The 14,949-nt window shown below is 46.9% G+C and overlaps 1 protein-coding gene across 1 annotated transcript in view; it reads left to right on the top strand.

Moving 5' to 3' along the window:
• Positions 1-14,949, top strand: part of PSMC4 (proteasome 26S subunit, ATPase 4) — a 184,191-nt gene that overhangs the window by 35,008 nt on the left and 134,234 nt on the right. The window contains exon 5 of the mRNA XM_069604943.1: positions 14,108-14,217. Coding sequence (XP_069461044.1) covers positions 14,108-14,217 — 110 coding nt within the window. The remainder of the gene's footprint in view (positions 1-14,107; positions 14,218-14,949) is intronic.

Here is a 14,949-nt window from a genome sequence, read left to right as displayed (position 1 = left end):
CTCTCCTCCCCCTAGATCCTTACTCCATCTCCCTAACAGAAAAATATAAGTTTAGTCTTGAGTCTTCTTTTGTACCCACACTGTGACAAAAGCGAGCATAAATGTACTTCAAAGAAAACAGCAGGGCAGAGGTTCGCCTTTTCTCAAGCAATTATATTTTAACCTCCATGTTATGTAGAAACCTTAGCAGACTGGTTACATGTTAAGGGTATTCACTTTAACAGTCACTTCTAACTCCCCACAGACCGATGTTTCCATATCCTTTATTAAAATTATGTTCGGACTCCAGCTTCTGTTCCTTACAACATAAAGGATTCCATCAATCACAGGTGTTGATGAGACTTTTCCAGAGGCCACTGGCGTGGGATCTAAAACGATCAAACCTAAGGTCGAGAGAGGGTACCAACCAAAAAAAAAAATTAACCACCTCAAGTTGCTAGGTAAGGCAGAGCAGTCGGGAATTCCTCGAGGAAGGAGGTAGGCTGGTAGTGAAGTACAGTTATTCCCCACAGTTATCACTAGAGAATACACCACACTGATATTCTTAAAAGTATACACTAGAGAATGTATAGATATATATCTAAGTAACTACTTTGTGTCTTACTTTGTGGCATGTATAGGAAAGATAAGTCATAGAGCGACCCTTCCTACTCCTCCGTTAAATGTATGACTACTAGTGGGTGGTAGACTCTACACTAAGGATAAGAGATGGACAGAAAAATAGAGGCTGAGACAATAGTAAAAATGTTTAGGAGAAAAGTGCTGGGCTTAGTGGTACAGCTGGTCTATTGGGCGACTCATTCAACATTAAATTGAAACAGAAATAATTTTGACCAAATCCAAACTGGGGACTGGAATAACCCCTTAGTGCCTCAAATTTATTGACTCGCCGCAAACCACTGGATCGACAGTAACCCACAAAAAACCTGTCAGTAATAGTAATAAATATATGCAAAAGCATCCAAAAAGATCCAGGACAGTGCGCCTTTTAAATGTAAAGGAAGATATATTTTATTATCATCTGTAATGATAAGTTTGCCCTTCTAATAACACGTGTTTCGGCCCCTGCCGGCCTTTTTCAAATCAGGGCTGGTGTAATCATACTAGCGAAAAGGAACATCAGAAAAAAAGGATCATATTTTAAGATGCCAAACCGACAAAATAAATATACAGAATGATGTATTATACCATACATTTCAAAGCAAAAAGAATTCCGCATAAGTAATCAAAAAACATTATATGCAGTCAAAGAAAAACATTATTAAAGCATCAATAGCAAAACATTCATTTGTTAACTATAAGAAAGGGTTGGGCGAGAAAAAGAGGAGGAGGGAAACATACAGACAAACAAGAGACAAAAGACGGATAATGCATTAGTCACGGTTTATCTCTAATAGCTTCTCATTCAACAGTGGTGTATTGGGTCAAATCCCATTATTATATGATCTGTTACCAAGAAACAGATATAGAAAATGTATTTGGGTTCCATGTCATTACGTGTGAAATGCTGCTGTGAAATGCTGCGCTCGAGGCTTCGTGTCATTAAAATCTCATATACATTAAAAACGTACTATTGTCATATTGAAATGTTGAAAGAAATGCTACAGATAACTTTGGACTCAAATGTATTTACTTTCAATAACTGTCTATTTCAACAACTAAAAGGAGTGGCAATGGGGACTAAGTATGCCCCTTCATTAGCCAACATCTTTATGGGGATGTTGGAGGAGTACACAGTATATCAAGACCCGGCATTTCAAGATCCAGTCAAACTTTGGATCCGATACATAGACGATATTTATTTAATCTGGGAAGGTTTAGTTTCCACATTACAAGAATTTACAGAAAGATTGAATCACAACCAATTTGAGATAGAATTCACAGGAGAATTTAATGCTAAATCAATAAACATTTTAGATCTCACTATTTATGTAAAGGATGAACATTTGGAAACGTGGACATTTCGAAAGCCAACGGAAGTCAACTCAGTTTTACATGCATACAGCTGTCACCAACGCGCCACCATTCATAATAATCACTTCGGTGAATATACCGAACATGTTACAATGAATAAGAGGGGTGGAGACAGAGTTCGAGCATTACGCCAAGCGGAAGCTAGAATAATTTGTTTCTTTAATACAACTGTGCTCGGTCTAAATCTAGATACTGAAATGGCATCATTCTTATAGAAACAAAAATGCACTTAATTTCACCAAAGTGGTTACAATTGCGTCATATGTATGATAACGATGCTCTATTATTTAGCTAACGGCTTTTATTTTAATGGTGTACCTACAGGTGATTATTGTTTCAACAATTGTGATTTACATCAGTAATATTTGTGCTTAATAATATGCTTATTTCAACACTCCTTAATGTTCTTGATATGACGGTCTGCAAATAGTATGAAAAAGCCGGATAATGCACTTAGATTTGATACAATCAGTTTAATTGTCTTTACCAATTAGTGGGTATATACCTTTAAGGTACTTGCCAATATAGAATGAGATAACTGATACCAAGGATTCTATTAGAATATACCATTGCGTAATACTTTTAAAAACTAGTTAGAGTAATGATACTTGATAACCCTTAACGCTACATTATGTACTATGACCCATTATGGGGAGAATCGAGAAAAACCAACGATAAATATCTCGTTTAGAAAAGCAATCCGTGTGTGAGTTGCTAGGCAACTGGGGGAAGCGGTGGATTAGGCGTCATATCACCATGGGAACGGATAAAATAGTCCCAAGATGGCACCCATTTTCATTTGTGAAGCCGACGCGAGTGACTACATTTCGTGTTAAGTGGCGCTTTCTGCTCTCGCATAATGGTGATTTATAGAACTTCAGTTTCTAATCTATATACACTAAAAGGCTTTAGAATATAACACGAATGGCATACGCAGGATCACAATTCGAGTAAATACAGACGTTTTACAATGGAGGGAGTTAACGCTGCGCTTGCACTTCTGTGCTCGAGTTAACTACGCTCTCGGACTTGCTAATAAGATAATTTCTGGATATTAGCTTATGCATTGTGCTATTTAAACGGGATGTAAATATGTAGATATCTGGATACTACACGTTTTAATGTATATGAGATTTTAATGACACAAAGCCTCGAGCGCAGCATTTCACAGCAGCATTTCACACGTAATGACACGGAACCCAAATACATTTTCTATATCTGTTTCTTGGTAACAGATCATATAATAATGGGATTTGACCCAATACACCACTGTTGAATGAGAAGCTATTGACCCCCGGTGTGGGTAAGTTATGATATGTAGTAGCCGTGGCTTTTATTGCACACCTTAATTAGAGATAAACCATGACTATTGCAATATCCGTCTTTGATTTGATTTGATTTGATTTTGATTTTATTTTATTTATAAAGCACAAAAAAACCAGGCCCAGGGGCAACTGGGCGCATACTCTTAAATATGTTACAAAAAGCAGTAGTTACAGTGAGTTACAAAAATATACAGCATATATACATGTACCGAAGGGTACTATTAACAGCGTATAATGCAGGGACAGAGCAGAGAGAAAATGTATATTCAGTTCTGTACCCCGCATGGAGTCTGGACTGTGTCAAGGTCTCATGAGTCTTGGGAGAGCAGCCATGTTTTAGCATTGTTCTTGAAGGAGTGGAATGATGGTTCAATTCTGATAGGTGTGGGCAAGGTGTTCCAGAGTTTGGAGACCAGGACGGGGAAGCTCACCCCACCAGCTTTTTGGAGTTTGCATCTAGGCACGATGAGGCTGTGAGTTTGGGCTGCTCTGGTAGGTCGAGTGGAGGTGTGGCGTGAGAAGCGAGTGGACAGGTAAGGTGGGGCGTTGTTGTTCAGACATTTGAGAGTCAAAGCTAGGGTTTTCAGGGCAATTCTCTGTTTTACCAGGAGCCAGCGTAAGTCCAGTCTGACGGAGGAGATATGAGAGCGTCTCGGGATGTTTAAGGCTGCCCTTAAGGCATTATTTTGTACAGTTTGCAATTTATTAAGGTTAGACTGACTGGTCCCTAGGTAGATAGAACTACAGTAGTCGATTTTGGCCATAACAAGAGTTCTAGCGAGTGTGATACAGTTGGTGGAGTTTAGGAAGGGTCTACAGGCAGTGATAAGTTTGCAGGTATAGGCCAAAGCTGACCTAACTGCATTTATTTGTCTGTTCAGAGAAAGCGAGGAGTCAAGATAGACCCCTAGCGTCTTAGTATCTTTGGAGACTTTAATGTCATTGTCGTCAATAATAAAGGACTTGTAGGTTTGGTCTAGTTTGTTGAGCCGATGATTTGATCCTAAAAGTAAGAGCTCAGTCTTATCATCGTTGAGGCAAAGTTCGTGCTGTGCCATCCAGGCCTGGATGACCAACTAAACATCGTTAAGGGCTTTGGTGTCAGCTGTGTTGTCTCCTGTGATAGGGATGAGTATCTGGGTGTCGTCCGCGTAGTTAGTGTAGGAGACACCCAGATAGTCAAGCACATCGAATAGGGGCTTGGTGAATACGTTATACAACGTAGGGGATACACACGAGCCTTGAGGAACGCCACAGTGAATGGGGGAGGGATCCGCTGATGCCAGCTGTGAGAAGACTCATGGATCTATTGCTCAGGAATGAGTGGATCCAGGCATTGGCAGAGTCGGAGAAGTGGGCTGCGGATTTGAGATGCTAGCAGAGTATTTGGTGGTTGACCAGATCAAAAGCCGCGGAGAGATCGAGGAGAAGGAGAAGAGCTAGCTTCCCATTGTCCTTCAGTGACTCCATCTGAGTTTTCAAGTCGATCAGAGCTGACTCCATGCCATGTTTAGGGCGGAACCCTGATTGTCTTAAGCCCAGGAGATTGTTTAGTTCGAGGTAATCCTGAATCTGCAGGTAGGCTGCGCGGTCCAGGATCTTGAGCAGGAATGGGACCGTAGTGATAGGCCTGAAGTTAGTTGGGATATTAGGGTCAAGGGAGGGTTTTTTGATGAGTGGGATAACCCATGCATCCTTTAGGTTGTCGGGGACAATACCCGTCTTGAAAGAAGCATTTATGAATGCTGTAATGAACTGGGCTAGCTCATGAGATGCTTCCTTGATAATAGGTGCTGGGCGGGGGTCGCCTTGGCAATTGGAAGGTTTTAAATTGTTTATGATGTTTTCTACTTCGTCTTTTGTCTCTTGTTTGTATGTTTCCTCCTCTTTTTCTCGCCCAACCCTTTCTTATAATTTACAAATTAATGTTTTGCTGTTTGCTACTGTACAATTGTATTGATGCTTTAATAACTTTTTCTTTGACTGCATATAATGTTTATTACTTATGCAGAATTCTTTTTGCTATGGTATAATACATCATTCTGTATATTTATTTTCGGTTTGGCATCTTAAAATATGATCCTTTTTTTCTAATGTTCCTTTCCACTAGTATGATTACACCAGCCCTGATTTGAAAAAGGCCGGCAGGGGCCGAAACACGTGTTATTAGAAGGGCAAACTTATCATTACAGATGATAATAAAATATATTTTCCTTTACCTTTAAAAGGCGCAATGTCCTGGATCTTTTTGGATGCTTTTGCATATTTTTATTAATAGTAAAAATGTGTTTACAAACTCTTAATCCGATCCTAAAAGGATAACACCAGTCTATGGAATCCCTGTAATCTATAATAAATAATACAAATAATTAATACCATTGTAGGTCATATACTTGCTATTGGACCTAGTGGTCGCATAGTTGATTTATACTTCTCCAACAATGCCCAGAGGGCTACCAAAAATCACAGTAGGCCAAGTTACCCATTTACTCTCATTACACCCGTAGAAATTGATTGCTACAATGGATCCATTGCTAGAAAGAATTGCAATAAAATTCTATTGATGCAGTGCAGTGATTTAATACTATTGTAATTTTTCCCCCAGACTTTATTAGGTTTTAAGTGAACAAGTGTGAAATTCTACATCTATGAACACAAATATCGCTATGAGAAAGTTGTTCAATAATACTGAAAACCCAAGAAATTACAATTCAGATGGGGTACAAAACTGCTTCATTTGTAATAGGGTATGCAGTTCAAGAGGTATAAGGCAACGGGAGAATAAAAGGAAAGGTTAGGAGGGTTTGTAAAAGGTGTCCAAAGAATAGTGAGTTACCCTAATGAGATGATGGGATAAGTTGAGCAGACATTGAGTGAGGAGAGTTTAGGTATTGACTATTCTTCTGAAGGCTCCCAAGAGTTGAGGGAGATAGCCCGATGAAGTTATCGGTAACATTTGTGTTTTTGGTGGACCAACCAGAGATGGCTTTAGTCCTAAGAATGGGTACTGGTATGAGCCAGGGAATTATACAAGTAGTTCCCCAATTTGTGCCAAAATGAGTCCCTATCACCACTATGGATTTTTCTTTTACCAATTGAATGGCTGGTAGCAGTGGTTTTATTTTAGTGGCAGAGGTTTTATTTTAACTACCGTGGTGTGCATTTACCGCGGGCTGTGTTCGCAGCTGCAGTGAAGCACCCAGGGGTGCCATTTTTGTCAAAATGGTCCCGGTCTTCTTTTTTCCCCCATTTCTTTGTGGAAAGGGCCTCCTTGAGATTTACTCTGCGCGCCAAACCAGGTTTGGTCCCATTGTTCGCTTTGCCTTTGGCGGAATTCACAAGTAAAGCTCTCCTCTGGCTCCAGGGTGTCTGGGGTGGGCAGGAAGTGAGGGAGGTGCCCGGAACTCCGTCTGCTTGGTCTCCTAGTAGACCCAAATGCACTCTGTGGCGATTGGCCGGCTGACTGTCCGGCAAGTACAGCCACTCTGCTGGGTGATTGACAGCTAGGCTGGAATGAATGGGAGAGAACTGAATAAAAGCTGAGGCTTTTGGCTTGGAAGGCAGTCGACCACTAGACGAAGGAACTGAAGAAGAACTTGAAGAGGACGCAGGCTGCAACTCCTGGACCGTTGGTTTACCTGGTGAAGCCCTGCTGCTGTACTTAAACTCAATTCGTATCGACAGAGATGCCCCTGCAAGGACGACTTCTGCCCTTGAGTTGGTGGGACCAATCAACTCCAAAGTAAGCCACCTGGACATCGTTCTCGGAGCTGATTGAATTTCCAGAGTTGCTGCAGGAAACCGTATAGCTAGGGGGAGGAACACCAGATTGTGTGCGTTGCTTTTAAGTTGGCCAAGAGCTCCAGGAAGATCCTCCGGACTTCCAGGAAGCAGGACTGACCGAGCCTGAGCCCCCTCATCAGAGTGCAGGACCCCAGAAGCAAGGAAAGTCCATCTCGACAGCCAGGAACCACAGTGTTGCTATTTGCAGTAGTCGCAAGGAGCTGAAACCCCCGAAGTGCCACTTGCTGGAAAGATTGCTGGTTGCGAACGGTGACCGCCTCATTGCAGTGCAGGAGTCCCCAGAAGTCCTCCCTCTTGTCCCCACGGCTAAGGCACAGGAACAGAGATCTGCGAGCTGCACAGGAACAGAAAGCATCTTCTGCACTTTTTCTGCAATACAAAGGTACTGTAGAGTCAGAGAACTTACCTCTTTATTTTAGAGTTGCTTGCATCTTCTATTACTCACAAGTCTAATCAGCTTGTGGCCCTACATTTGATTCTTCTTTTCTTCAAAGACTTCTAAGACATTTTGCATTCTCCTTCTCCAGCATGGGGGTCTGGGATGGATTCACATGCTCATGAATATTCCCCGTCGTCTGGCTGGTAATCCTCTGTAAAGAAAAAAATCAGTTTCACTTCTGAACTGTCTTTCTCCTAACAACCGATCACTGGTCTCTGGGTCATACTGCTCTCAGCCAATGACTGCCCTCTACATAAGCCCCTCCTCTGGCAGCAATCTTCAGATTTTTACTGGGAGTCCTCTCGGGCTTTTGACTGCATTTTGCCCTTTTTTTTTTTCCTCCAGAATTTTACTCTATTTTTCGGTCAATCGAGTCTCAAGCTGATTAACAGGGGCCTGTTTTCGGATTTTCCAGCGCCCCTCAAAGGCTGAATTTCGTGATTCCAGAAGATTCTTCGAGGCCTACTCCGCGTGGACATGGCAGAGGAGAAGGAAGACTCGACACCTCTGTTCAGGGTTTGCCCAGGATGTGGCCTACGGAACATCTACTTGGACGATTGGCATTACCTGTGCCTCTATTGCCTGCATTCGGACCAAACGCACGTGGAGGAAGACTGCGTTTTTTCAAGGAGATGTTCCCCCCGCACCGTGAAGGATCGGCGCAGGCGTCTCAACGAGTGGCTCCAGGCCAAGGCGCCTGCTACGGGTGTGTCCCGGCAGCATGCCTCCCCCGGCCACAAGAGGAAAACTGAGCGGTCTTTTAAGACCTTTTGAGGGTGCTCTGGCGACGGGAGCCCAACATAAGGCTAAGCACAGCGAGTCTCCACCCCTCCCCCCAAGGTGAAGGCCTCAAGCTCGACCAAGGTCGTACAGGCCCAGATTCACCCAGCAAAGCCTTCCATTAAAGGAGTGGTGGCGTCCCCAGCGAAGGACGCAGGTTCGCAGGGTGCGGCCCCCAAGGCAAGAGTTTCCCTGCCTGCCATGCGTCTCTTCAGCCCATAGAGAAGACAGCGGAGAAGGTGATGCCTATCATTTCCCCGAAACTGTCTCCCCTGGTCGCAGAGAAGGGGGGGGAGGGGGTGCACGGTAGTTCTGCAGGGCACAGACGTCGCCTCTGAGGAGGATCTTTCTACTCTCCAGACCATTTTGGAAAAGAAGTTTATCGAAGGCCAAGTCCTACGGGAAGGACCCCGACGCGGGAGACGTCGAGAGTGGCGATGAAACAGACGAGGAGCAGGGTGTGGAGGATTAGGAGAACCATACACTGCTGCCTCCGTCGCTCCCACTTCCGCCACCTCAACCCCCAGCAGACATCTCAGTGGACATTCTCCAGGCACTTCACACCTTGTGCTTGGAGATTCGGACAAGGATGCCCCTTCCGGCTGACGGAAGATCCTGTGTCACCCTCCACAGCCTTGTCACCTTTCTCACCCCTCCCCTCCTCCACCAAGGGAGGCTACAGACCCGGACACAGCGTTGACAGGCACGGATGATTATGACGGCTGGTTAGGAGACCTCCCGTCTCTGCCGCCCAGAGCCTCACCACTCGACAATATAGGATTGTTCCATGCCATGATCTCTAGGCCCTCGGGGCTGTCTCAACTGGCCCCCGACGAAAAGAAGAGGGTTTCCTGTACCAATGCCACAAGGTGAAGAGGAAGACCGTTCTGTCGATCCCACTGTTGGACGACATTTGGGAGGAGGGACTGTCCCTTATGAAGAACCCGTCCTCTGCCCTGGCGAAGAGGGGCCGGTACGAAAAGAAGTAGGGTGCCAGACTCTGCACCCAAGTGTTTGAGGTTCCAGCCTTCCCCGGATTCTGTGGTCTCGGCAGCGGCGACTAAAATCTTCTGGCTCTTCTGCGTCAACGACCTCCTCCCCATCCGCCCCACAGACAGCGAGAGGAAGAAGTTAGACGCCATGGGACGAGTTATCACATCGGCGGCGACGACCATCAAGGCGGCCAACATGATCGTGGTGCCCTATGACGGGGAGCTCTGGTTTAAAATCGCTCCCCTCCTCGACTTCCTGCCCAATGACGAGACAGCAGAAGCGTTGGAGATCCTGCAGGAGGACAAGGTGGCATTGGACCATGACATCACAGTGGCTATGGACATTGCCAACACGGGATTCCGCCAAATGGGCAACATCTTTTGCCTTCTTCGACGAGGTTGGTTAAGGGCCACTAACTTTCACCAGGACGTGCATTCGAGGGTATTGGACATGCTCTTTGGGGACAATTCTTTTGGCAAGACCGTGGACGAGTCTCTTCAGGCCATCAAGACGGACTCAGACAGCTCATGCCTTGAGCACGCTTCAGCAGCGACCGCCGTCCTTTCGGACTTCTGTGGGTAAACCCCAAGGTTACTCCAAAGGCTTCGGTGGAAGCTCTTCGTCCTACTATCAACCGTCCTGCTCTTCGGCCCAGGAGGCTTACAGGGGCCGCAGCAAGTCTGCAGGAGGTCGCCGTCATCGACAAGGTCTCCAAGGTGGTGCCTTCACAGCTAAGCCAGACTGAACGGGCCGTGATGTCGGGCCCCCATCTGTCCACCCCGGTGGGAGGCCGGCTGACGAGCTTCGTCAGCACGTAGAAGTCCATCTCCACCGACTGTTGTGTGCTTGATGCTCTGGCCCACAGACACACCCTGGAATTCCAACGAAGCATCCTCGCATTTCACCAGTGGCCACGCAGGAAAATGACATCCCTCAGCTTCTGCTGGAGGTCGGGCCATGCTGAAGAAGGGTGCAATGGCGCTCGTTCCAAAGGGGCATCTGGGCTCCGCAGTGCACTCTCGGTACTTCCTTGTCAAGAAGACTGGCGGTTGGAGGCCCATCCTAGACCTCTGCCGTCTGAACAAGTACATCAAATCCCAGAAGTTTCAGATGGTCACCCTTCAGCACATGCTAGGACACCTGGAAGAAGGGGATTTTCTATTGTCGCTGGACTTGGAGGATGGCTACTTTCACATCCCCATTCACAAGGGACACTGCAAGTTTCTGTGCTTCGTCCAAGGGAAACATTACCAGTTCAAGTCCCTTCCCTTCGGATTGAAGTCGGCGCCAAGGGTTTTCACCAAGTGCTTGGCTCCAGTGGCGGCACAGCTTCGTCTACGAGGGATCCAGGTTTACCCCCTACCTGGACGGCTGGCTTACTCGAGCGAAATCAAGGCCGTCACGCACAAGGCGAAGACCGTCCAGCTGCTGACGGAGCTGGGGTTCTCTGTGAACTATGCAAAGTCCTGCTTGGTGCCATCGCAAGACACTGTTTCTGCGGTCTCGGCTCAACAGTGCTGTTCGCGCCTGGTGTCTCCGTCGGAGGAGAGGATTGCGGCCATCCTGGGCAAGGTGCAACGGCTGTTGACCCTGAAGATTGCAAGGGTGAGGTCCATCAATTCCCTTCTCTGCATGATGTCATGCATATACCTCATTCGGCTGTGCAGGCTACGAATGCGCCCACTGCAAGAGTTCCTTGACGCCCATTGGATTCGGGTATCTGGAAGCTTCGAGGACAAGATCACTCTCGACGAGTTTTTCCGTCGAGTAAAACAGTGGTGCAGAGTCTGCCTGCATCTGTCGGCGCGCGCTCACTTCCAGACCTCACCTCATCAGGAGACGCTCACGACGGATGCCTCCCTGGAAGGATGGGGGGCGCATACCGGAAATCTCCACGCAAGACGCTTGTGGCTGTCGGAGGAAAAGTCGTTGCATATCAACTTACTGGAGCTGCAGGCAGTGTTTTGGGCCCTCAAGTCCTTCCTGCCGTCCCACAAGGACAAGGTGGTACCGATCTTCATGGACAACACCACCACAATGTACTACATCCGGAAGCAGGGGGGCACCAGATCCCCGGCGCTCCCCAGAGAGGCGGAAGACCTATGGCACTGGACCGTTGCCCAGGGGATGTTCCTTGTCCCGTTTCATCTGGCAGGAGTAAAGAATACCGTTGCAGACTCACTCAGCAGGGAGCTGTGCTCTTGCCACAAGTGGGAGCTTCGGCAGGACCAAGTGGATCTTCTGTTCCCACGATGGGGCAATCCCCAGATCGATCTCTTTGCGACGGCAATGAACACCAAGTTCAGGAGGTTCACCAGAAGGTTTCCCCAGCCGGGGAGCATGGGGGACGCATTCTCATTCCCCTGGAACGACCAGTTCCTGTACGCGTTCTCTCCATTGCCGTTGCCTCTTTGACTAGTCAATCAACTCAGACGGTCCTGGTGCAGGATGATCGTCGTCGCACCGGTGTGGCCGAGACAGATACGGTACCCGGACCTTCTGGACTTGTAGGCGGCCCCTCCAGTCAAGCTTCAGCGGCCTGCAGATCTTCTCACCAGAGAAGAAGGCGCAATTCTGCACAACAACCCAGGGTCGCTGAACTTGCAGGCCTGGCTCCTGCAGCACTAGAGTTTGAGGGATACGATATTCCGGCGGACTGCAAGGAGGTGCTTGCCAAGGCTAGGGCTTCGTCTACACTGAAGTGCTACAGACCTAAGTGGAAGAGGTTCACGATCTGGTGCCGTGCACAGAAGATCGACCCTCTGCGAATTATGGCTACGCAAGTGCTGCTGTATTTGCTGTCCCTGGCCAGAGCAGAGCTGGCTCATGCTTCCATCAAGATTCATCTGGCGGCTATTTCCCACTACACCAGAGCTCCGGGACGGTCATCCTTATGGTCGCGTCATCTGGTCAAGGAGTTCATCAAAGGACTATTTTGTTTGTTCCCGCCAGTGAAGGCCCCGGCGTGGGAGCTCAATATGGTGCTTACTAGGCTCATGGGTCCACCGTTCGAGTCTATGCATTCTGCGCCACTGATTTTTGTTGTGGAAAGCAGCGTTTCTTGTGGCCATCACCGCTGCACGACGAGTGGGAGAGATCCAGGCCCTGTCCTGTAAGCCACCTTTATTTGACATTCCACGAGACAAGGGTGGTGCTACGGATGCACCCCTCCTTCATGCCCAAGGTACCGTCTGGCTTTCATCTAAAAGAGCACTTGTCATTGCCTGTATTCTTCCCGACGCCTTTGTCGACGACAGAGAACTTTGCACCTGCTGGATGTGGCTAGTGCGCTAAAGTTCTACGTGGACCGCACGAAGAGTTTTCGGAAGACGTTGCAACTTTTTGTGAACTTTGACCCTGTGAACCATGGGAAGGCCCTCTCCAAGGCTTCCATTTCTAGGTGGCTCTCCGGCTGCATCACCCATTGTCACTGGTTGGAAATCCGACGGTTGCCTGGCCGTCCGAGAGCCCATTCGACAAAAGCGATCACGGTGTTCCTGTCTGCTATGCCCCTGCTGGACATCTGCAGGGCTGCTACGTGGAGGTCGACGCACACCTTCACAAAGTTCTACTGCGTCGACAGGGATTCCAGGGAGGAGTCCAGAGTCGGCCATGCAGTGCTGCGCAACCTGTTTGCTTGAAGGTGGGCCTGGTGAGGAGGTAAGAGATGCTTAATGTTGAGCCTTGCCACCTCCTGTGGTTGTGCATGTGTGTACTGCTATGCATTCTTTATTCATGAGCAAGTTAATCCATGCCAGATCCCATGCTGGAGAAGGAACAAGTTGCAACTGTTGTTCTCCAGCATGGGTCTGGCATGGATTCACATGCGAACCCTCCCGTCTACCCCTCTGCGTCTCTTCTCTTGGTCCTACTTTACGTTCTACCAAATCTAAAGATGGCTGCCAGAGGAGGGGCTTGGGTAGGGGGCAGTCATTGGCTGGGGGCAGTATGACCCAGAGACCAGTGATTTGGTTGTTAGGAGAAAGAAAGTTCGGAAGTGAATGATTTTTTCTTTACTGAGGATTCCCAGCCTGACGACTGGGAATATTCATGAACATGTGAATCCATGCCAGACCCATGCTGGAGAACAACAGTTACAGGTAAGTAACTTGTTCCTTACCTACCAGAGGTGCTTCATCCTATATAAGACTTTTGCCCATTGACTTTGCCTATTATACTGAATGACTCTGCTTAGGGGATCCAAAAGTATTTGCCTGCTTAAGAATGTGTGGTCTGTTGTTCTAATCACCTTTTCCTTTTACCAAATTCTAACAGTATTGTAAATGCAAACAGTGAGATGAATGTCCCCAGTACCCTAGCTGTTGAAGTCACCTGAGGGTGTAGGTTGTGTCTGTGGGCCAATCCCAAAAGGGTCTTTAATGATTTAGACACTGAGGGAATAGTATTGAAGGGTGTTTGTGTGTTACTTTTTATATTGCTCCCTTGTGAAGAAGGCTTACTCTAACTTACTGGTAAATAAATTAATAATTGTTTATTCAAGAAACCTTGTATGTGAGAGTTTTTTTTGAATACTTGTCACTGTGAATCTCTGTGTAACTCCCCTACAGCTCACATTGACCCCTCTTGAGATAAGCCTGGCTGCTCAACACACTACCAAAACTGTGTAGTACAAGCTTATACCAAGGTTTGGGTTTTCTATACCTGTAGTCAGAGTTGTTGTAGTGCACCGAAAGGGAACTGCATACAAGCTTTGCCTAAAAATTGCTAGTTAGTGTTAGTTTTCTTCGTGTGTTTCTGGACTTTGATTATTGTCTTGTATTTGTGCCAACAGACCAGAAGCCAGATGTGCTGTATTCGGATATTGGAGGGATGGATATCCAGAAGCAGGAAGTTCGGGAGGCAGTGGAGTTGCCCTTGACACACTTCGAGCTGTACAAACAGGTGAGCGTCTGCTGCTTCTTGTGCAATTTGGTCACAATGTTAAATATTTGTGCTTGAATTCTGCTCTGTCATTTTCCTCAATTAATGTCAGTTAATAGGTGGTCCCTTCTAGGAAGTATGCAAACAAAGGGGGGTCTGGGAATCTCTCTACCAGCACGAACACAGCCCAATGACCTGTTCTTGGGTGAGTAACCCCTGGGAGAGACTCTACCAAGTCTTTAGCTCACTGTCCTTTTCACAGAGAAGAAATTTCCCCGCATATCAGCCTTTGTCCTGCCCAGGGGCAGTCCAGCGCCGAAATGCTAGGCAATTCTCCTCTGAACAAGAGTACCATCAGTAACCCCATACACGTGTTTCAGCCTTGTTGGGCATCATCAGTGAGGTGAAACTGTTGCCTCTCTAAGAACAGTGAGCAAGGGGTCCACGTCTGGATTGCCCTGTTAACTTAGGGTGAAACCCAAAGTTAATGTATGCAAACAAAGGGGGGTCTGGGAATCTCTCTACCAGCACGAACACAGCCCAATGACCTGTTCTTGGGTGAGTAACCCCTGGGAGAGACTCTACCAAGTCTTTAGCTCACTGTCCTTTTCACAGAGAAGAAATCTCCCCGCATATCAGCCTTTGTCCTGCCCAGGGGCAGTCCAGCGCCGAAATGCTAGGCAATTCTCCTCTGAACAAGAGTACCATCAGTAACCCCATACACGTGTTTCAGCCTTGTTGGGCATCATCAGT

Source organism: Ambystoma mexicanum, chromosome 1p (genome assembly GCF_040938575.1).
Source record: "Ambystoma mexicanum isolate Mex_15411 chromosome 1p, UKY_AmexF1_1, whole genome shotgun sequence".
Lineage (NCBI taxonomy): Eukaryota > Metazoa > Chordata > Amphibia > Caudata > Ambystomatidae > Ambystoma > Ambystoma mexicanum.
The sequence above is the reverse complement of the archived record's forward strand: the minus strand, read 5'-3'. Positions and strand labels throughout refer to the sequence as shown.